We start from the raw sequence: 23864 nt of genomic DNA on the forward strand, positions 1-23864 counted from the left end.
GATCATCAGAGAAATGCAAATCAAAACTACCAGATATGATCTCACCTCAGTTAAAATGACTTTTATCCAAAAGTCAGACAATAACAAATGCTGACAAGGATATGGAGAAAAGGGAACCTTTGTACACTGTTGGTTGGAATGTAAATTAGTACAACCACTATGGAGAACAGTTTGGATGTTCCTCAAAACATTAAACATAGACCTACCATATGACACAGCAATCCCACTGCTAGGTATATACCCAAAGGAAAGGAAATCAGTATATCCAAGAGCTATCAGCACTCCCATGTTTATTGCAGCACTGTTCACAATAGCCAAGATTTGGAAGTACTCGAAGTGTCCATCAGCACATGAATGGATAAAGACAATGTGGTACGTACACATAATGGAGTACTATTCAGTCATAAAGAAGAATTAGATCCTGTTATTATGGAACTGGAGGTCATAATGTTGAGTGAAATAAACCAGGCACAGAAAGACAGACTTTGCATGTTCTCTCTTATTTGTGGGAACTAAAAATTAAAATAATTGAACTCACAGACATATAGAATAGAAGGATGGTTACAAGAGGATGGGAAGGGTAGTGAGGTGGGTTGGGGGGATGTGAGGATCATTAATGGGTATAAAAAATAGTTAGAGGCCAGGTGCAGTGGCTCATGCCTGTAATTCCAGCAGTTTGGGAGGCCGAGGTGGGTGGATCACCTGAGGAGTTCAAGACCAGCCTGGCCAACATGATGAAACCCCGTCTCTACTAAAAATATAAAAATTAGCTGGGCGTGATGGTGCGCACCTGTAGTCCCATCTGCTCAGGAGGCTGAAGCAGGAAAATCGCTAGAACCCAAGAGGTGAAGGTTGCAGTGAGCTGAGATCCTGTCACTGCACTCCAGCCTGGGTGACAGAGTGAGACTCTATCTCAAAAAAAAAAAAAAAGAAGAAGAAGAAAAAGTTAGAAAGATTGAATAAGACCTAGTATTTGCTAGCACAACAGGGTGAATATAGTGAAAAATAATTTAATTGTACCTTCAAAAATAACTAAACAAGTATAATTGGGTTGTTCATAACACAAAAAAATACATGCTTGAAGTGGTGGATACCCCATTTACCCTGATGTGATTATTTTGTATTGCAGGCCTCTATCAGAATATCTCATGTAACCCATAAATATATACCCCTACTATGTACCCACAAAAAGTTTTTAAAAAGAAAAATAAATAGCAACCAAAAAAAAAAAAAAAAAAAAAAAGGGAGAGAGAGAGAGAGAGAAAAGAAAAAAGAAAAAAAAAAAATCAAGTGGCTGGCTGGGTAGAACAAACTCTAAGGCCACAATGTTACTGACCATGGGTGTTTTTGGCTCTCAGTGTGTAGAAATTGACACAAGGCCAATAGTCTTCCCAAACACGCTTTACTGGAACTTATGCCCTGGCATAAGGGAGACAACAAAAGAGAGAGAGAATTATCTGGCTTGCTGACTCCTTGAAAAGAACCGGTAGGGAATTTTTATTAGGCAAAGCACAGGAATTGACGTCAGAGGTAGGGTGTGCTGCTGGGCAAAGCACATGAGAAGTAGGGTATGCAAGTCAGCATTACCTGGTTGCAGTGGTTATCTTGAGGAATGGGCCACCTGGTGGTCTGGCCAGTGGCAACAAGGCTGTAAATCAATTGCTCAGCATACCTTCCCGAGGTGGGACACCCTGCAACATTGGTTATCTCCTAAGGCCAGTTCCTGGAATTAAGTAAAAGGATGACTAGAGGACGTGTCGTCAGTGAGGTAGTGGTGTGGGTTTTGTGATCAGTGGGAATGCATGAAAGAATGCTTTAGTGGGGAGTGAGCTGAAACCAAGCCCCATCCCTACTCTATCTCAAAGTGAATTCAGAAATGGGGATTTGAAGAATTCTTTTCTTTTTTTTTTTTGAGATGGAGTCTCGCTCTGTCGCCCAGGCTGGAGGGCAGTGGCGCCATCTTGGCTCACTGCAAGCTCCGCCTCCCCGCTTCACGCCATTCTCCTGCCTCAGCCTGCCTAGTAGCTGGGACTACAGGCACCTGCCACCACACCCGGCTAATTTTTTGTATTTTTAGTAGAGACGGGGTTTCACCATGTTAGCCAGGATGGTCTCGATCTCCTGACCTCGTGATCCGCCCGCCTTGGCCTCCCAACGTGCTGGGATTACAGATGTGAGCCACTGCGCCCAGCCTTAAAGAATTCTTAAAGGAAGTAAAGTTAACTTTGAAAGAACTGTCAGGATTTGGACTGACCGAAAGGAGTGGGGAGGCTTAGGGAGGAGGTACTTGCCAGACACCGGGTCATGGCAGTGGTGGGTGAAGCTGCAGTAGCCTAGGGCAGGGATGGATAGGAGGTCTGGGCATGAAGGATGTTTGGCTGGACTAGACTTTACAAAGCCTTATCCAGGCTTTTAAAATTACTCTTTCCAGATTTCATCTGAGACTCCTTCTTCAGCCAGCATTCCTTAGCCCTGAATACATTTCCTATCCTCATCTTTCTCCTCTTTTTTTTTTTTTTCCTTTCTTTTACATGTTTAAATTTAAACCATTCTTTGTGACCCGTTTTCCTGGGGGAATCATGGCAAGACCGAGAAGAATGATGGTGCTTGTTAGGGGATGTCCTGTCTCTCTGAACTTTGGGGTCTTATGCATTAAATAATTTTCCTGACAAGCCCAAGTGCTCCCTCTGGTCTACAATCCCTGGTGGCTGTCCTTCACCCCTTGGGCAAGCATGGCATATAGCTCATGGCCCTCCCTCTTCCATACCCTCCACCCCCGTTCTCCTAGGCTCCCTCCTCCAGGAATTTCATCACTTCCTAGAACAGCCAGAACATTTGTGGTGTATTTCTCTGTTAGTGTTTAACCAAACATCTGTTCTAAAGGAAGGGCTGAACTGATGGAAGAAAAGCTGATAGCCTGAGACTCAGGAAGACAACTTCTGCAGGGTGACTCCCTGGCCTCTGGAGGAGACAGAAGGAGGGCAGCACTCCAGTGGCACAGAAGTGAGACACAATGGAATCAGGCTTCACCTCCAAGGACACTTACCTAAGGCATTTTAACCCTCGGGATTACCTAGAAAAATATTATAAGTTTGAGTCTAGGCACTCTGCAGAAAGCCAGATTCTTAAGCACCTTCTGCAAAATCTTTTCAAGATATTCTGCCTAGGTAAGTCTGTTGTCCGCATGTCTCCCCACTAACATGAGTCCTATAGATAGAGTCTCAGGGCACGACTGGGTTTTGTGTCTATCATTGTTGCTTCACAGCCCTTTTGACATCCCCATTTATTTAACTAGGATAAAAACGAATATTGGTTTAGCGATTTCACAGTTTACAAAGTGCTTTTGTATCCACTGTCTCACTTTGTCATGCAAAAGCAAACCGGAGGGCCGGAGTGCTGTCCTGAGTCTACCTTGATTTGCTAAGCGACTTGAGGGAGACTTTTAGCCTCAAAGGGCCACTTAAGTGGAAATTCTAAAACAGTACCTTTTCTGATCCTAACTCAAGGGAATGCTGTGAATATGCGTGAGATAAAGACCTCCCAATATATGAAGAACTGGGTGCTTTTTGGAGAAATACATTATATAAACTCAATTTTTTTTTTTTAAATTAACTTTCCTTGAAAGTATTGCTTAATAGTTTTTCATTCTTTGTGCAGCAGCCTTTCTGGATCTGGTGTTCAGTCTGTACACCAGAAGTAGATCTTTTTTACCTTCTCCTAGACCTTAAAATTCCTGGCGACATGCCTCCAACCTGGATTGGGGAATAACAAATGAAAAGATTTCTTTTTCTTTTTGACTTTAAATTGTATTAATGTTTGAGGTTTTTCAAACTGATGGGCTTTATTTAAAATTCAAGTGAGACATTTTTGGTGTTTTTGATATTTGTATTTTCTTTGTCACTATAATGTAAATTACAGGGATTTTGGGAAAATATGGGATTTTTATTTTTTATTTTTATTTTTTGGAGATGTAGGTCTCTCTCTGTTGCCGAGGCTGGATGGAGTACAGGGATGTGATCACAGCTCATCATAGTCTCGAACTCCTGGACTCAAGGGATCCTTCTGCCTCAGCCTTTCCAATAACTAGGTCTTCAGGTGCACGCCACCAGGCCCAGCTAATTTTTAAAATTTTTTGTGGAGATGAGGTCTCACTATGTTGTCCAGGCTGGTCTCATCCTCCAGGCCTCAAATGATCCTCCTGCCTTGGCCTTCCAGAGTACTGGGACTATAGGCATGAGCCACTGTGCCTGGCCCCGAAAAGATGTTTTAAAAGAACATTTTGAGGGAAAAGTTGTGAACAGTAGTGGTCTGTCTTTGAGGATCATCAGCAGAGTCCCAGGGAAGACTATGTACATTTGACTCTGCCCACTGCCATGAGATGCCTGACTTCTCCTCTTTGTTCCTCCCGCTAACCCAGATGGTGTGAAGGGAGACCTGCTGATTGACATCGGCTCTGGCCCCACTATCTATCAGCTCCTTTCTGCTTGTGAATCCTTTAAGGAGATCATCGTCACTGACTACTCAGACCAGAACCTGCAGGAGCTGGAGAAGTGGCTGAAGAAAGAGCCAGAGGCCTTTGACTGGTCCCCAGTGGTGACCTATGTGTGTGATCTTGAAGGGAACAGGTAGAGAAACTGGTGTCTACTTCTTGGCTTTCGAAGTTACCTGAGCGATGGTTGGCAAAAGCAACAGATAGGGACCAAAGAGAAATCCAAGTGGAGAATGAATGATAACGAGAGAGCGAGAGCAAGAGAGATGAGATAGGCCTGTGTGTGTGCGTGTTTATAAATTTGTGTGTGTACACGTGCATGTGTGCACCAGAATAACAGAAGACACAGGGAGAGGGTGGAAGAAATGGATACTGAGCAAAGAGGAGTAAACCCCCAGACTTTCCAGGCCTGTGGGGACAAGAACAGTGTGCAGTCAAGTACCTTGGGACCTAGGTTTAGGACAGCTGCAAGTAAAAGGCTAACCCAGCTTCTCACCAGCAGCTTTTGGATGTCAGGGCTTGTCCCTCACCTCACTGTCATGCTGTTGTAGGCATCCAAGCCTACAGAACTTGGCTGTGAGTGTGGCTAATGCTGACATCACCAGATACAACCAAAAGCTGACTAGGTTTTTAAACTGAGGTAAGCAACATAGAGGAATTATTTGAGAAGAATTTATTAATCACCATCCATGAAAGTAGACTTTATATACTCACAACTAATGGTCAAGAACTCTACCATATCTACAAATAAATTTATGCAAATGAATCTCATTTGTTCACATAAATTTTAATGTCTTCCAACGCGGGAAATTGGCAATAGCCTATTAACCAGAGGTAGCCATGTCTGCAATTCACTGTCTTTCTCGTGTCCTTATGCATCTCCATCTTTTGCTGATTGTCTGATAGTCTCCAGTCTGTTCCCCAACCGATCATTCGCTCCTGGAGCAACATTTCTCTGCTGCTATGCATATTGCTGAGACCCCACAGACTTCTTTGCAAACTGCATAAAAAGACAAATGTATGCAATTATAGTATCTGCAAATAAAATTAGGTTTTGTTCTTCTATTCCAACTTTATACTTTTTATTTATTTTTCTGCCCTTATTATGTTTGCAAAAACTTTCAATACAATATTGGATAGAAATGATGACAGCAGACCTCTGTGCCTTGTTCCATATTCTAGGAGAAAAAAATGTTCAATGATTTATCATTAAGTATATTAACTATCGATTTTTCGTATTCTTTATCAGACTAAGTTCTGCATTCCTAGCTTTTTTGAAATTTTAATCAAATGTTGAATTTTGTCAAAATGTGTTTGCATTTATCAAGATGGTCATATGATTTTCCTCCTGTATTCTGAAAATGTGAATTACATTGGATGATTTTTAATGTTACACCAAAGTGGCATAAACTGCTTGGTCATGAAGTATTATTCTTTTTATGTATTGCTGGATATGGTTTTCTAATTTTCTGTTAAGGATTTTTGCATCTATGTTTATGAGGGATATTGAGCTATAGTTTTCTTCTAGTGTGCTTCACAAATTTTGATATCAGCATGATGCTGGAGTCATAAAATGAGTTGGGAGTGATTTCCCCTCTTCTATTTTCTGAAAGACTTCGAGTATTATCAGTATAATTTCCTTCTGAAATGATTGATAGCATTCACCAGTGAAGCCAGGGGAATCTGAAAGGTTTGTGCGAGAGAAGACTTTATTAAAAATAGTATTTCTTTAATGGTTACTTGGATTTTCTGTTTCTTCTTTGGTCTGTTTGGGTAAGTGGTATTTTTCAAGAAGTTTGTCATTTTCATCTTGGTTGTCAACTTTATTGACTTTTCTTTATTTTACAATATCCTTTTAATACCTTGTTGTGTCTGTAGGATCTGTAGTGATCTCTCCTCTTTCATTCTTGATGCTGGTAATTTGTCTTGTTTTCTTTCTTTTGTCTTGATCAACCTTTCTACAGATTGATCATTTTATTAATCTTTTCCAAGAACCAAAGTTTGGCTTTGTTAATTTTTCTCTATTGTCTGTCCATTTTCTATTTCATTGGTGTCTGCTCTTATTTTTGGTAATTTTCTTTCTTCTACCTATTTTAATTTTAATTCTTTTCTAGTTTGTTTTAATTTTTTTCTAGCTTTCTAAAATTTCTTGTTTTTAATTCTTCTTTTAGCTTCTTAAGTTGGAAACTTATACCATTTATTTCACATATCTCTTTCTTCTAATGTAGGCATTTAATGCTGCAAATTTCCTTTAGCACTATTTTAACTGCATCTCATGATTCTTGTATGTGGTGTTTTTATTATTTTCAAATTCAGCATACTGTCTCATTTCCTTTGTAATTTCTTTTTTGACCGCAAATTATTTAGAATTATACTGCTTAATTTCCAAAGTATTGGGGTTTTTCTAGATATCTTATTGTTATTGCTTTCAAATTACATTTTGTTGTAGTCAGAGATTTATTTTGTGGCTCTGCATATGGTCTATCTCAGTAAACATTCTATGTGCTTTCTACATTGAAAAGACTGTATATTGTTCAGTTGTAGGTATAGTTTCTATAGATATCAATTAAATCAGGCAGTTGATAGTATTGTTCAAATTCTCTACATCCTTATTGACGTTTTGTTTACTCTGTCAATTACTGAGAGGTGTTCATGTCTCAAACTATGATTGTTGATTTATCCTTTGCTCCCTGTAGTTCTGTCAACGTTTGCTTTATGCGTTTTGACACTTGTTTTTAGCTCTGTTATATACATTTTTAAGATTGTTATGTCTTCTTGATGAACTGACCATTTTACCGTTGTGAAATATCTCCCTTTATTTCCAGTAATGTATTTGTCTTGAAGTCTACTTTTTCTGATGTTAATATAGCTACATCAGCCTTCCTGTGCTTGCTATTTTGCATGGTGTGGTGGGCAGCCTCTAAGATGGCCCCCAATAATCCTTGTGTCAGTATTTTCACCTTTGGGTAATCCCCATCCCTAGAATATCCACTGGATTTAGTGATTCATTACTGACAAATTTGGTAGAATGCAGCATAGTGCTGCATTTGGTAGAATGCAGCTATATTATAGCACATATAATTATGTGAAATTATAATATCACATAATTTAATTGTGATATTAAATTAAAAAGGACTACAGCACCACTACACTATTAGATCTAGGCCAGAATCTGGAAGACTGACAACACCAAATGCTGATGAGGCTGTGGAGAAACAGGAACTCTCATTTATTGTTTGTGGGAATTAAAAATGGTGTAGCCACTTTGGAAGACAGTTCGACTATTCCTTGCAAAACCATTCCATCTAGCAGTTGCACTCCTTGGTATGTAACCCAAAACGTCGAAAACTTATATCCACACAAAAAAACTGCACACAGATGTTTATAGTAGCTATATTCATAATTGCCAAAAATTGAAAGCAACGAAGCTATCCTTCAGTAAGTGAATGAACAAATAAACTGTGGTAGAGTTAGACAATTTATATCCAGTGCTAAAAAGAAATGAGCTATCAAGCCATGAAAAGATGTGGAGGAAATGTAAATACAATTACTAATTGAAAGAAGCAAATCTTAAAAGGCTACATGTATGATTCCAACTATATGACATTCTGGAAAATGTAAAACTAGGGAAGAAGTAAAGAAGATCAGCAGTTGCCAGGGTCAGGGAGGGAGGTGGAGTATAGAGGATTTTTTAGGGCAGTGAGACTACTCCATACAATACTATAATGATGGACACATGTCATTATATATTTGTCCAAATCCATGGAATGTACAATACCAAGAGTGAATCTTAATGTAGATTATAGACTTTGGGTGATAATGGTATGCCAGTGTAGGCTTTCTGCTTGATTTTTGCAGTGAACCTAATGTTGCTGTAAGAAACAAAATCAATTTTTAAAAAATGACAGCTTTTTATTGGGTATTCTCTCTATCTCTTCTCTCGTCCTGGGGAGTGAGCTTGGAACCAAATTTCCCCCAGTTGAACCACAAAAAACAGTGAAATAAATGTTTGTCATTTTTAGCTGCTAAATTTTGGGGATAATTTATCCTACAGTTATATATAACTAATATACATGATATATCTACATATCTTTTTCTACCCTTCTGTTTTCAGATTATGTTTTCTGTTGTTAATCCAGACTGACAATTTCTGCCTCTAACTGGGTTGTTTAGTCCATTTACATTTAATGTAATTACTAATATTACAGGGTTCAATTTAAGTCTGCCATCTTGGTGTATGTTTTCTATCTGTCCCATCTGATTGTTGTTCACCTGTGTCTTTCTTCCAGTTTTCCCTTGGTGAATGCAGTAACTTTTAGTATTCCATTTAGTGTAAGTGTACATATTTTTAATATTTCTTTTTTTATCTCCTCTATTAACCTCTTCTGTGTCTTGTGTGAGTTTGTATGGTTTTTCTAGAAATTGCAGTATGCATCCTTGACATATCTACTGTCTCATGAAGGATGTAAAATATTCCAACGTGTAATTTCCTTAACTGACTTTCCTGGCCCTTATGTTCTTGCCATATATTTTATTTCTATGTTTAATACTATAATACATATATTGTTATTAGTTTTGCTTTAGTTAGTAGTGCTTTTATTTTTATTGTCTTATTTTTAATTATGATTTTTAAAATAAAATTTACTATGTTTACTATGTTTAAGTGTTAGTTGAATAGTGTTAAGTACAGTCACATACGTCAGTATACAGTTTTAAACAATGCATATAACGAAATACAAAAAACATAGGAATTTTGGACTGAATGTTTTTATCCCTCTCTCCCAATTTCTGTGTTGAAATCCTAACCCCCTTATGATGGTATTAAGAGGTCAGGGCTTTGAGAGGTCATTAGGTCATGAAAGTGGAGACTTCATGCATGGAATTAGTGCCCTTATAAAAGTAACCCCAGAGAGCTCTCTAGCTCTCCTTCTGCCGTATAAAGATACAATAAGAAGTCAACTGTCTGTGGTCCAGAAGAGTCCTGATCAGACCCTGACCAGGCTGGCATCCTAATCTCAGACTTCCAGCCTTTAGAATTGTGGGAAATAAATTTCTGTTGTTTATAAGCCACCAGTCTATGGTATCCTGTTACAGGAGCCCAAACTAACTAAGGCTATATTATGCATATGTTTAAGATCTTTTTTATTTGCCCACATATCTTTCTTCTCTAGTGTTTTTCATTCCATTCCCAGGATCTGTTCTTCTGCTTGGCATCATTTTCCTTCACCTGAAGAACTTATTTTAGTATTACTTATAATGCAGGTCTGTTGGAGACAAATTCTCTTAACTTATCAAGTCGGGTAAAAAGTTAGTAATTGTTTTCCTCCCTGCTAACTTGAGGAATTTAACAATTTTTGATACCCAAAGTCATCTGGCATCTCTCTTCCCAGTATTTATTATTGAAATCTGAGATTTTAAAGTTCAAATATTATAAAGTATTACTTTTATATTTTCTTTCAAGATCAGTTTGGACATTTGCTTTTGGTTTGTAATCAAATTTAGAATTATTTGGACATATTTGGTGCTCATTTTATACAATTTTTCTAGATATTGAGTCTTTAATTTTGATTCATCTGTCAACTGAATAGATCTTCAAATATTTGTTTCAAGAGGAACACACAGTGACGTGTTTTCTAAGTCCATGCATATATGAGAATGTATTTGTCACCCTTACACATGAACGAAATCATAAAATTGTTTAAATATTGCCCCATTTTTTTCTGACATGTAGTAAGAAGTTGAGAGAGGTTATTCTATTTTTTTTTTGAGACAGGGTCTTGCTCTGTCACCCACACTGGAGCGCAGTAGTGAGATCTCGCTGTAACCTTGACTTTCTGGGCTCAGGTGATCTTCCTACCTCAGCCTCCTGGGTAGCTGGGACTACAGGTCCACACTGCTGTAGCTGGCTAATTTTTTGTAGAGATGGGAGTTTTGCTCTGTTGCCCAGGCCGGTGAGAGCCTATTTTCATATGCCATTTTTACCTGTATACCCCTGACTTAGAATTTTATGTTGGCTATAGCCTTCAAAGTGGAGCTATATTCTTCAATATAAAAGTAATTTCATACGCCTTTTTTTTCTGTTGACTATGTGATTCCACAGAATGAAACTGATATTAACTACAAGCAATTGCAGCTATGACAATTTAGATAATATCTAAAATTATTTAGTAAATAAGGAAATTCCCAGGATTTGTAGAATCTCAGGGAAACTTTGTAAAAATAAATAAATAAATAAATAAGTAAATAAGTCTTCAGTCATTGTTAGACAACACACTTTTCCAAAGTCCAAATCATCTATCAAGAAGGCTTTTGAAACTTCGTTCTCACTTCTATATCCACCACCGGCCTTTCCATCTCATTCAAAAATAAACCCTTACAATCTAACAGGATAGTAAAGGCATTGCTTATCTCACACCTGAATTGTCAGCTTCGAACAGCTGGCTCTTGAGACACTGTCCCTTCCCAGTAACTCTGTTGGAAATTGCATTTTTGGCAGTAAATTTCTGCATTCTTACCGTTATCCTTGTGCTAGATCCTGTAGCTTTAATTATTTTGAGAATGATAGTGATCCTATGCAACTCATGTCTTTCCTGCATCTTCAAGTAGCTTTATCAACCTACAACCTGTTTCCTTCAAGACGTCAAGGCGATTTCTTCTTTATCTGAAGCTTTTTCTTGTGCTAAAGGCTGACAAAGACATATGTACTGTCTCCTGTTCTTCTACCTCTGCATTTAAATACCACTCATTTAAAATTAGCTGGCCATGGTGGTGCACACCCATATTCCCAGCTACTGGGGAGGCTGAGGAGAGAGGATCACTTGAGCTTGGGAGATCGAGGCTGCAGTGAGCTGTGGTCACATTCCAGACTGGCTGGCAGGGTGACACTCTGTCTCAAAAATAATAATAAAAATAAATAACCCTCATTTTTACAACTATCTAACAAAGTCGTAAGAAAGTCAAACACTAAGATACAACTACTCAAGCTTATTCCATGAACAGAGGAATATGAGCTCTTTCCTTAAGGAATTGTGGAAGCTGCACTACTTAACCTATGGTTCCTGGAACTTGGAATGCATAGCTTAGGCTTGTGGTCCCTGGACTGGTAGTTTTGACAACACGTGGGAGCTTTTAGAAATGCAGGCTCTCAGGCCCCACTAGCTACCTACAGAATCAGAACCTTCACTGTAATATCTGCTAAGGGTAGTATGCACATTACAGTAGAAGAAGCACTGGTTCCTGGAGCAGGGCTCCCCTCCAGGTATGCCAGGACACACACACAGGTGGGTGGGAATCAGCTGCAGGCATGCCGTCCAAGCTGTTTTCCTTGGCCTTCTGGACAGCAGGTAGGGCCTGGAGCACCTCCTGGTTGCCTCTGTAGAGAGCGGCTCCTCCTCATTTTTTCTTTTTTTTGTTATATTTTAAGTTCTAGGGTACATGTGCACAACATGCAGGTTTGTTACATATGTGTACATATGCCATGTTGGTGTAGTGCACCCATTAACTCGTCATTAACATTAGGTATATCTCCTAATACTATCCCTCTCCCCTCCCCTCACCCCAGTGTGTGATGTTCCCCACCCTGTGTCCAAGTGTTCTCATTGTTCAATTCCCACCTATGAGTGAGAACATGAGGTGATTGGTTTGCTGTGCTTGTGACAGTTTGCTCAGAATGATGGTTTCCAGCTTTATCCATGTCCCTACAAAAGACATGAACTCATCCCTTTTTATGGCTGCATAGTATTCCATGGTGTATGTGTGCCACATTTTCTTAATTCAGTCTGCCATTGATGGACATTTGGGTTGGTTCCAGGTCTTTGCTATTGTGAATAGTGCCGCAATAAACATACGTGTGCATGTGTCTTTATAGCAGCATGATTTATCATCCCCTGGGTATGTACCCAGTAATGGGGTGGCTGGGGCAAATGGTATTTCTAGTTCTAGATCCTTGAGGAATCGCCACACTGTCTTCCACAATGGTTGAACTAGTTTATAGTCCCACCAACAGTGTAAAAGTGTTCCTATTTCTCCACATCCTCTCCAGCACCTGTTGTTGCCTGACTTTTTAATGATTGCCATTCTAACTGGTGTGAGATGGTATCTCATTGTGGTTTTGATTTGCACTTCTCTGATGGCCAATGATGATGAGCATTTTTTCATGCATCTGTTGGCTGCATAAATGTCTTCTTTTGAGAAGTGTCTGTTCATATCCTTCACCCACTTTTTGATAGGGTTGTTTGATTTTTTCTTGTAAATTTGTTTAAGTTCTTTGTAGATTCTGGATATTATCCCTTTTTCAGATGGGTAGATTGTAAAATTTTTCTCCCATTCTGTAAGTTGCCTGTTCACTCTGATGGTAGTTTCTTTTGCTGTGCAGAAGCTCTTCAGTTTAATTAGATCCCATTTGTCAATTTTGGCTTCTGTTGCTATTGCTTTTGGTGTTTTAGTCATGAAGTCCTTGACCATGCCTATGGCCTGAATGGTATCGCATAGGTTTTCTTCTAGGGTTTTTATGGTTTTAGGTCTAATATTTAAGTCTTTAATCCATCTCGAATTAATTTTTGTATAAGGTGTAAGGAAGGGGTCCAGTTTCAGTTTTCTGTATATGGCTAGCCAGTTTTTCCACCACCATTTATTAAATGGGGAATCCTTTCCCCATTTCTTGTCTTTGTCAGGTTTGTCAAAGATCAGATAGTTGTAGATGTGTGGTGTTATTTCTGAGGCCTGTGTTCTGTTCCATTGATCTATATCTCTGTTTTGGCACCAGTACCATGCTGTTTTGGTTATTGTAGCCTTGTAGTATAGTTTAAAGTCAGGTAGCGTGATGCCTCCAGCTTTGTTCTTTTTGCTTAGGATTGCCTTGGCTATATGGGCTCTTTTTTGGTTCCATGTGAAATTTAAAGTACATACCGTAGCCTTGTAGTATAGTTCGAAGTCAGGTAGCATGCTTCTCTTAACCTCAGCATACCTGAGAGAAGAAAGCTTGGGCTCCTGTTGAGGTGGTAGTTCTCTGAGGTAAATGCTATCTGTGCAAAGACCTCCATTTCTATTTAGAAGATGTTTGTATGTTGTCCAAATATAGACACAGTTGTGCCAAATGTGTTCCATAAACTAGTGAACCACCTCTATTCCACAGCATCTCTGGACTTTCACAACTTGCAAAAGGATATTGATATGCTTTTTCAAAACCAGGATCTTGATGATCATGACGATTGTTTCAGTGACAGCTAGGAACCATTCCTGCCTTTTACAAGGATGCCTCTCTCTTAAATAGGTGCTCTTGCCACCTTATCTCCCCGGGAAAATTCACAGGGCAGGTTGAAAAACCTTCAACTAACTATTTCCTCAATTGTAAACATTTCTACTCACAGGTCTCAGAGCACTTCAAACTCAGTGTGTCCAAAACAGAGCTACGATCTGCTCCAGATCTGCTTTATTTCTGATATTCTTAGCTGCTTGATTGGCACCATCATATAATAAATTGGACAAGCCAGAACCTGGAAGTCAATCTTGTCCTTTCCCTCTCTGTCCATGTTCCACATGTAACTTAACATCAAGCTCTGTCCGTTTTACTTCCTGACTTCCTCTGTAACCCATTTCTTCCCATGTTTACCATCATCTGGTCCCAGCTACCCGTTTCCCTCCTGACTGCCCTCCCACTTCCACTCTTGCCCCTCCACTCAATTCTTCTCTGCCCTGCAGCCCAAATGACCCTCTCAAAATGTAAATCCGATCATGTCACTCTCCTCTTTAGTGCTCCCTAGTGACTCTCCAGAGCTTTTGGAATGAAAAGCAAAATTCCTGTCATGGTCCACAAAGCCCTGCCTAGTCTGGCTCCTGCCAACCTGTTTCCCCACAATCCAGCCACGTTGGCACTCTCCTCCTGTGTTTCCTCCCACCACGTGGCCTTTGCACTTGTGGTTTCATCTCACTGGAATTTCCTCCCGCCCTCCCTGCTTGCTTCGGTCTGGTTAACTCCTACATATTTATCCTCTGTATCTCTGCTTGCCCGACTCCCTTTTGGAGGAGCTTTTCCTGATTCTCTAGGTGAAGGGGAACTCCCAACATCTCCCCATTAGTGCCACGTTCCTTTCCTTCCTTGCGTTTGTCAGTTTTAATTTCCACTTCTGTGAGTGATCACCGGGTTCATGCTTTCTCCCGCCACCCACTCGTCTGCAATCTCCATGAGGTTAGAATCTGTTTCTCATTTGTTCATCCTTGTGGCCCCAGTGCCCAGCCTATTTCCTGTAACATAATAGAGGTTTAAAACATATTTGGAAAATACATGAATACCCGCATTTTGCTTTTCAGACTCTTCCTCCTAGAATATCATTCACCTGATTAGGGTGTGGGGTGTGGTCTGCATCAAAGGTGCACCAATGATTATTCCTTGCCCATACAATTCTCACAGTGACCTCCAAGCTTACTTAGCCTTGATTTCCTTGACCTGTTTTGATGGTTCTTTCTCAGGAGAGCCTGCAGGAACTTCTGGGGTTGGGGCTTTGGGGGTGTGAGAACAATGAAAAACAGCTTGTCTGGGAGATTCTGATGCACTGCTGGCGTTGCCGAGAGAAGGCAGGAGGAACCGCCTCTAAATCTCAGGATAGTTCACCTGGAATGTGGGAAGACATTCTCAGAAAGGGTTCTTCCCGGGACTCTCCTCTGCATCCTTTCTTGCCTCCCTCCCTCCCTCCCTCCGCATACCCCTCAGGCTTTTATAGATGCATATTTACAGGGGACAGGGCTGCCTTTTTTTGCATATTGTTTCGTGTGAAAGGGTAGATCTTTAGAACTAAAGAAATGGCCACGCCGCTGTTAGCTTTCCGCAAAACAGCATAGCACTCTCCTGGTGTGTGTGTATTACTCACCCCATGAGCTAAATGTGAGGCCAAGTGGTAATTGGCTGGGTCTCTGGTGAGTCCATTTCCCTGCGTTGCCCCGAGGTGTATGCAGGCTTTACACAGCTACCTTGGCAACTGACTTCCCCAACGTTTGCTGTGTGTCCAAGGACAAGCAGGGATCTACGACACTGGATGTTTCTAGCAAATTCCCCTCTCAAATTGGCACATTCTCTGTGAGCTTTGGAGACTTCACAGTGTGGCTCACAGTTTGGGAACAATTTGCATCATCTTCTGACTGGCAAGTTCTGGTTCTGTGGTAACTCAGAGTTTCAAATAGCTTAATACACAATCGGGCACAGAGGTTGGTTCTGCTTCTGATGTAATCAAACACACATTTCCACAATGTTCCCGTTATAAAGGATCATCCCAAAACACATCCCCCAAAACATGTTGTCACTACTCTACCTTTTGGTATACACTTTATTATTATTCCTGTGTGTCAGGTTACTTAAGTTTTTCTGTTCTAGATTAGTTTGCCTATTCAAATGCATGTTTCTCACACACTTCCACAGCGTTAAATCATTTTTTTTTTTTTGTTATTCTTAAAGTGTTCTGTCAAATCATCCATGTTGTATCAAGGCTGGGAGGTAGCTTTGTAACTAGTTTCCCACCTTAGAATGAGTAACTGTCTGCTTTGTCCAGGACTGCAAGGGGAACTTAGAATATGGGATTTTTCAGGGCTCAAACTAGAACATCCAAGGCAAATCAGGACAAAGTGGTCACCCTGCTACCATTTCTAGCCTTGATAAAGGAGCAGGTAGACCCAACCAAGGATAATTTTTGTTTTCTATGTAGATACCAGTTTAGTGGTTGGTAGGAATTCCCTGAAATCAACACCTTGCTAAGCTTATCTCTCTCTCTCTCTCTTTTAATATAACAGTTTATTGAGATATAACTCACATACCGTACAATTAATGTACCCATTTAAATTGTGAAAATCAGTAGTTTTTAGTATACTTTCAGAGTTGTGCAACCTTCATCACAATCAATTTTACAACATTTTCATAATTCTCAAAAGAAACTCTGTACCCATTAGCAGCCACTCCCATTTCTCTCCAAATCCCTCAGTTCCTGGCAACCACTGGTCTGCTTTCAGTCTCTGTAGCTTTGCCTTTTCTGGACATTTCATATAAATGGAATCATACAATATGTGGCCTTTTGGTTCTGGCTTTTTTCATTTAACCTATGTCTTCAAGGTCCATCCATGTTATAGCATGTGTCGGAATTTCATTTCTTTTTGTTGCCAAAAAATATTCCATTATATGTGTATATCACATTTTATTTACCTATTCAGAAGTTGACAGTTGCATTGTTTGCACCTTTTAGCTATTTATAAACATTCATTACAAGTTTTTGTATGGATATATGTTTTCATTTCTCTTGGGTATATACCTAGACAAATTTCCTGGGTCATGCGGTAGCTCTATATTTAACCTTTTAAGGAACTGCCAGACTGTTTTCCAAAGTAGCTGGACTATTTTACATTGTCAGCAACAGTGTACGTAGGTTCCAGTTTCTGTACATCCTTGCCAACACTTGATATTGTCTGTCTTTTTTATTATAGCCATCATAGTGATGTGAAGTGATATCTCATGGTTTTGATTTGCATTTCTCTGATGGCTGGCAATGTTGAGCATGTTTTCATATGCTAATTGCTAAGCTTCTTAAATGGAAAATTATAGCAAGCATAAAGCATGTATGCAAAGAAGTGATTATATTCACTAGGATTAAGATTTTAAGTGAATATTTAAGATGCCCATGTCTACTGTCCACTCTCTCAAATCAAGTTTTATTTAAACCATTGACTTTTCCTCATGACTAGAAATGGTCCCAGTGAAGGTCTCCCTCACTTGCTGGAATGTGGGGCCATCTCTGCTGTCTGTCAAGCCTTGATGTCCAAGTGGCCGTCTTCTCCTGGAGTCTGCATCAGATGGTGGAGTGTGCGTTTCCAGAGCATGAGACTGGGTCTGCTCCACAATGCTTTGCTGGTTAACTCCTTCCAAGAGCTCAATACCTGGGGGTCACTCCTATTCTTAGTGCTCTGGGGCCTGGGCCCTTAACACACTCAGTGTTTCTTCCCCTTTTGTCACTTATCTGATCTTCTGCTACTTCTTTCTCCTTTGTCCACCCCTGCTCTCCAGTTTCTCTTGTGCACTCTGATTATTGAATTTTGATCATTTGTTTGTTCCTTTCTTCCTCCTGTAACAAATTCAAATAGGATACAAGTCACTCTGTCCCATCTCCTGCCCTTGCCTTCTCTTCTTTCATTCTTTTATTAACTGATTTTTCTCTCGAGAATCACCACTGGGCCAGGTGTGGTGGTGGCTCATACCTATAATTCCAACAGTTTGAGAGGCTGAGGCAGGAGGATCACTTGAGGCCAGAAGTTCAAGACCAGCCTGGGCAACTTAGGGAGACCCTGTCTCTATAAAACAATAAACCAGCCTAGAGTGGTGTTGCATGACTGTAATCCCAGTGCTTTGGGAGATTGAGGTGAGAGGATCCCTTGTGCCCAGGAGTTTGAGGTTGCGGTGAGCTATGATGGTGCCACTGTACTCCATCCTGTGCAACAGAACAAGACCCTGTCTCTAGAAACAAAACAAAATAAAAAACCCAAAACATGCCATTGATTTGGCAGAAAAGGACAGGGTTCCTGCCTAGGCTACCAAAAACACGATCTCTGTCAGAAAACATACTATCTGCAATATTTTTTGGAATCCAAGAATGGGAAATGTAGCTTTCTTCTCTCTAGGAGTGCCCTGTTCACAGCTGTGGGATAATGATCAATAGTTCCTAAAAAGGTCTATGGATGATCTCACCACTGTTATTGATCAGCAACTACTGCAAAGACAATGTTACAGCATTTGAAACCCTTTATTATTAATACTTGTTCTGTATGGGTCAAGTAGCCACTACCTTACAGTTTGGAAGATGGGACAATTATAATAATAATAACAAATAAATATTAATAAATGAGCCAGTATAGTATAAGTGAGTGCTATACTAAGCAGGGAAGGAGGAATCATTTCTTGGAGGGAAGTTCATGGTAGTGGCAGGCTGCTAGGTATTATCATTTTCACGTACTATTCACTTTATAAAGAGATTCAACATGGCTCGGGGTAGTATGGTCTCATTCAAATTCCAAAATGGCCCCTCGGTTCTTCTTTCTCTCCTTTCCCGATAGAGGAGGCTCTAAGGATACACAACTGGGACAATACGGCCATTTTTAGCCTTGACCCAAGAGATCTGGATTTCCCATGACTGGAGTGGAAAACAATGTTTGTGGGTTTGTGTTTTTCAGAGTCAAGGGTCCAGAGAAGGAGGAGAAGTTGAGGCAGGCGGTCAAGCAGGTGCTGAAGTGTGACGTGACTCAGAGCCAGCCGCTGGGGGCCGTCCCCTTACCCCTGGCTGACTGCCTGCTTAGCACGCTGTGTCTGGATGCTGCCTGCCCAGACCTCCCCACCTACCGCAGGGCACTCAGGAACCTCGGCAGCCTACTGAAGCCAGGGGGCTTCCTGGTGATCATGGACGCGCTGAAGAGCAGCTACTACATGATTGGCGAGCAGAAGTTCTCCAGCCTTCCCCTGGGCCGGGAGGCAGTAGAGGCTGCCGTGAAAGAGGCTGGCTACACGATCGAATGGTTTGAGGTGATCTCACAAAGTTATTCTTCCACCATGGCCAACAACGAAGGACTTTTCTCCCTGGTGGGGAGGAAGCTGAGCAGATCCCTGTGATGCCTGTGACCTCAATTAAAGCAATTCCTTTGACCTGTCCAGTTGACTTCAGTACTTGGTTCTAACTGCCAAGTCATGTGCTGAGTAGAGGCTCAGTGGTTGGGGCCTGATGGTTCATCTAGGACAGGACTGGAGAGGTCAGTCTACAAACAATCCACTGACCACTTGGAGCTTCACACAAATGTTGGTGCTATGGGACCCAAAGATGAGCAATTGGTATTCCAGTCTTCATTGCCTGTGTTTACAAAAGAAGACCTCACTTCCCTAAACATCTAGTTATGGGGGCTCAAGCCCATACCTGCCTATAGAGAAGTGTCTGTAGTTATTCACTATTAGTTTCCTAGGGGGCGCTGCTGTCTCCTTCTTTCCCAGGAATGGGCTTCTCCTGTTCTTCAACTCTTGCCTTCTTCCTGGAGAGTCTACCAAACCCTGGCCTCTGCCATTGTTCAGGCTGCCCTGTGGGTATAGCTGTTTGCTAGACTCCACTCTGGCCTCAGGGGCCAGAGAATAGCTGTCCAGCATTTCTGTTCATCCCAGCAATCCAAAAAAATTGTTGAGCTACAAAGATCACTCTATTTTCAAATTCAGACTCTGCCACTTATTAGCCGCTTCTCATTAGGCAAGTTACATAACCTTGCAGCGCCTCAGTTTCCTCAACTATAAATATAAAATGAGATTAAAATAGTCTTTTTATTAAGAGAATTAAAGTGAATTGTGGCCAGGCACGGTGGCTCATGCCCGTAATCCCAGCACTTTGGGTGAGGCAGACAGGTTGCTTGAGCTCAGGAGTTCAAGACCAGCCTGAGGAACATGCAAAACCCTGCCTGTGCTAAAAATACAAAACAATTAGCCGGGTGTGGTGGCACATGCCTGTGGTCCCAGCTATTCAGGAGGCTGAGGTGGGAGGATGGCTTAAGCCCGGGAGGCGGAGGTTGCAATGAGCTGAGATAGCACCACTGTGTTCCAGACAGAGTGAGATGCTGTCTCAACAAATAAAATAATAAATATAATGAAGTGAATTGTTACATGTAAAGGACCTAGAATATTGCATGGTACTTGATAAACATTCAGTAAATGTTAGTTATAATCATTATTATTATATGCATCATCATCAATATTAGTTGCCAAGCAGCTGAGAAAAAGATGGCTTGTTCTCCAAGCAGGAGGGAGGATTCCTGTTCTGGGCTGCAGGCACGGGACTCTTTACTGGCGTTGCCTTTGAGAGAGGCTGTGATAAAACTCGGTTTCTATACCACATGCTGCCAATTCCCTTTTGATTTAAGAAATCTCTACCAAACATTTAGCACTCTCCAAGCATCGTTCTTTCATGCACCAGGCGCAAGAATGAAAATGAAATCCCAGTGTCAGCTGACTCAACAGCCCTCATCTTCATAGTCCCAGAAACACCCTAAGTGCTTCCAGGTCCTTCCAAGGGCAGTAGTGTACCTGCACCAGCAGTCCCCCACAAGAATCCCCTCTGTTGAGGCTCTCCTGCTCAGGCTGTAATGCTGGAGGCCCTGAGCCCAGCCTGAGGATGCTGGAAAGGGGCCAATATGCCCTCTTTTGAGAAAGATACTGCCCATGCCTAACACTCTGCTTTAGATGCCTCAGAGCCATACTGGTTTCCTCCCAGAGTGGTAAGAAACACTTTCCCTTTATTCCAGGGACTGGTAAACTTTTCCTGTCAAGGCCCAGATAGTAAATACTTCTGGCTTTGTGGGTTATACAGTCTTAATTGCAACTACTCAACTCTGCAGTTGTAGCAGAAGCAGCTATAGACAGTATGTGAACGAATGTGCATGTTTCTGTTCCAATAAAACTTTATTTGTAAAAACGGATGGATAGATTAGGTCCAAGGCTTGTAGTTTGTAGACTCCTGATCTAGACCCTTAAGTAGCCTTGTTTGTGCCTGAAGTTTACAGATGATCCCCAACTTATTTACTTTTATTTTTTTTTTTTTTTGAGATGGAGTCTTTCTTTGGAGCCCAGGTTGGAGTACAGTGGCGTGATCTTGGCTCACTGCAACCTCCACATTCCGGGTTCAAGCAATTCTCCTGCCTCAGCCTCCTGAGTAGCTGGGGTTACAGGCATGTGCCACCATGCTAAGCTAATTTTTGTATTTTGTATTTTAGCCACATTGGCCAGGCTGGCCTCAAACTCCTGACTTCAAGTGATCTGCCCACCTCAGCCTCCCAAAGTGCTGGGATTACAGGAGTGGGCCACCGTGCCCGAACTCCAACTTACGTTTGACTTACAATGTTTGGCCTTTATGATGGTGCAAATGTTAACATGCATTCAGTAGCAATTGTATTTCAAAGTTTGAAGTTTGATCTTTTATTTTTATTGTTACAAAATTGCTTTGTGTTTGATGATGTTGTCCAGTTTTTGGCTAATGAAAGTGTTCTGAGCATATTTAAGGTAGGCTAGGCTAAACTATGATGTTTGATACATTAGGTGCATTACATTTATTCTGGACTTATGATATTCTCAACTTATGATGGGTTATTGGGATGTTACCTCATCATCAGCCAAGGACCATCTGTATGCATTTTCTCATGAACAGTCTGGTCAGTTTCTACTTATGGGAGCTCAAGGCAAGTCCAAGGGACTGGATGGAAAATAGCAGAATATGGTTTCCTCTGTGCTCCATCCCTGCTCTAGCACTCTCTTTCTTGCTCAGTCTCTCAATCAAAACTCCTCCTTCCAAATGGCGTGAACCCGGGAGGTGGAACTTGCAGTGAGCCAAGCTCGTGCCACTGCCTGGGCCTGGGCGACAGAGCGAGACTCTGTCTCAAAAAAAAAAAAAGAAACTCCTCTTTCCTCCCCTAGTTTGAAGCATTCAATAATTCAGTAGACACAAACAGAAAATCAGCAAACAAAGGCAGTGGAGGATGGCAGATGAAGTGTTACCTACACTAATATTTCTCAGACTGCAAGTTGTATTCATCAATGTATCATAAAATCAATTTGGTGCACCAAATCCATATTTTAAGAACTAATAGAGAATAAAGTAGAAAACAGAATCTCAGATATTAGCACTGCATGTGGTATATTATTTGGGGAAATTTTGTTTCCATTTTACAAATATCTATTTTCACACGTGCATATTTGTTATTGGATCATGATATAACATGCATTTGTTACTCTAGGTTGTGATTCTTAAAACGTTTGAAAGCCACTGGGCTGTTCTCTGGGCTCTAGGACTCCTCTCTGATAACCAACATTTTTCTTTCCCACAGAGATGAAAGCCGTAGCCCCTGTTCTTAAAGAACTGCAAGTCATGGGGAGAAATTGACATGCAGACAGTTAAGACACAGCGAGACAAGGGCTCTGAGATGCGTAAGCACAGGGTGCTAAGGGGGAGGATGGCAAGAAAGGTGGCATTTGCTCTGGGCCTTGCAGACTGAATAGGGGTGTGTTTGGCAACCGAGAGGAAAAGGGCAGTCTAGGGAACAACGTGTACAAAGGCATGAAATGACTCCTCCTCCTGATAGCAGCCTCCTCACAGGTTTGTTCTCCGACTGAAGCCAGGACCTAAGTAAATATTTGGCTTCTGGTTTTTCATTTGCTTTCCTTGAAACCAAACAGACAGACCAAGTCATGAGCAAACAAGGACTAGGGTCATTCTGGTCCTAACTTGTAAATCTCTTTGACCACCGACCCAGCTCCGGTTTTGTAAGGTCCCACTTTCTGGGGAAATGTTCAACAGTCTCACTTTAAGCAAACCTTTGTGACGCAGGAAGCTGCAAGTCTCTGTGTAACATCCTGGGGAAAGAGTGGGGAGAAGAAAGCTATTAAAAAGATGGTTAACCCATTTGGTGTCACGCAGCTCAGTCTTCGTGATTCCCATCATCTGGGTGTCAAAAGTAATAAAAGATGTCCGTGGTACGACTTACTAGGCTGAGCTTTAAAAGCTGGAACTGTCCCCTCTGATTTTAGTCTCAGTCAACTCGGAGAATACAAGGCGACCAATAAAGCTTGCAGAGGCTCAGAGAACATGGAACAAGCACAGGACTAAGGGAGAGAAAACATGTGTGAATCTCAGTTTGACCATTTAATTGTCATTAAGAGCATCATTCCAGCTTTCTCAGGCTTGGGGCCCCTCTGGAAAACAGGGATAATAATCATTTCTCAGGACTGCATTGAGATCAAGTGAGGTACCTGTGAAGGCATTTTGTAACCTGTTAAGTGACAAATATTAGATAACTCTGATAGTATTAACCCATTCTAGGACAGCCATTAAGCCACATGTTGCTGCATTCATGAACAGTTCCTTAGTGAGAAAATAAATCGTTCTACCAAAAAGACATATGCACCCATATGTTCATCACAGCACTACTCACAGTAGCAAGACATGGAATCCAGTAGGCGCCTATCAATGGTGGATCAGATAAAGGAAATGTGGTACATTTACACCATGGAATACTATATGCCATAGAAAATGAAATCATTTCCTTTGCACCAACGTGGATGCAGCTGGAGGTCATTCTCCTCAGTGTAGTAGCCAGAAACAGCCAAATACCGCGTGTTCTCATGTATAAGTGTAAGCTAAACATGGGGTCCCCATGGACACAAAGGTGAGAAAAATAGACACTGGGGACTACAAAAGGGGGGACGAGGGAGAGGGACATAGTTGAAAACTACCTATTGGGTACTGTGTTCACTACCTGGGTGACGGGTTCAATCACACCCCAAACCTCAGCATCACACGATCTATCCATGTAACAAACCTGCACACATACC

General features: G+C 41.1%; 1 protein-coding gene across 1 annotated transcript; it reads left to right on the plus strand.

Annotated features, from left to right (window-relative positions):
• Positions 1-1625: 1625 nt before the first annotated feature.
• On the plus strand, positions 1626-19159 carry NNMT (nicotinamide N-methyltransferase). The gene is made up of 4 exons (XM_023208272.2): positions 1626-1681; positions 2888-3167; positions 4418-4625; positions 18689-19159. Exons 2-4 carry the CDS (start codon positions 3014-3016, stop codon positions 19119-19121), a joined length of 795 nt encoding a protein of 264 aa, XP_023064040.1. The 5' UTR covers positions 1626-1681; positions 2888-3013; the 3' UTR covers positions 19122-19159.
• Positions 19160-23864: the final 4705 nt, after the last annotated feature.

Source organism: Piliocolobus tephrosceles, chromosome 13, assembly GCF_002776525.5.
Source record: "Piliocolobus tephrosceles isolate RC106 chromosome 13, ASM277652v3, whole genome shotgun sequence".
NCBI classification, from domain to species: domain Eukaryota; kingdom Metazoa; phylum Chordata; class Mammalia; order Primates; family Cercopithecidae; genus Piliocolobus; species Piliocolobus tephrosceles.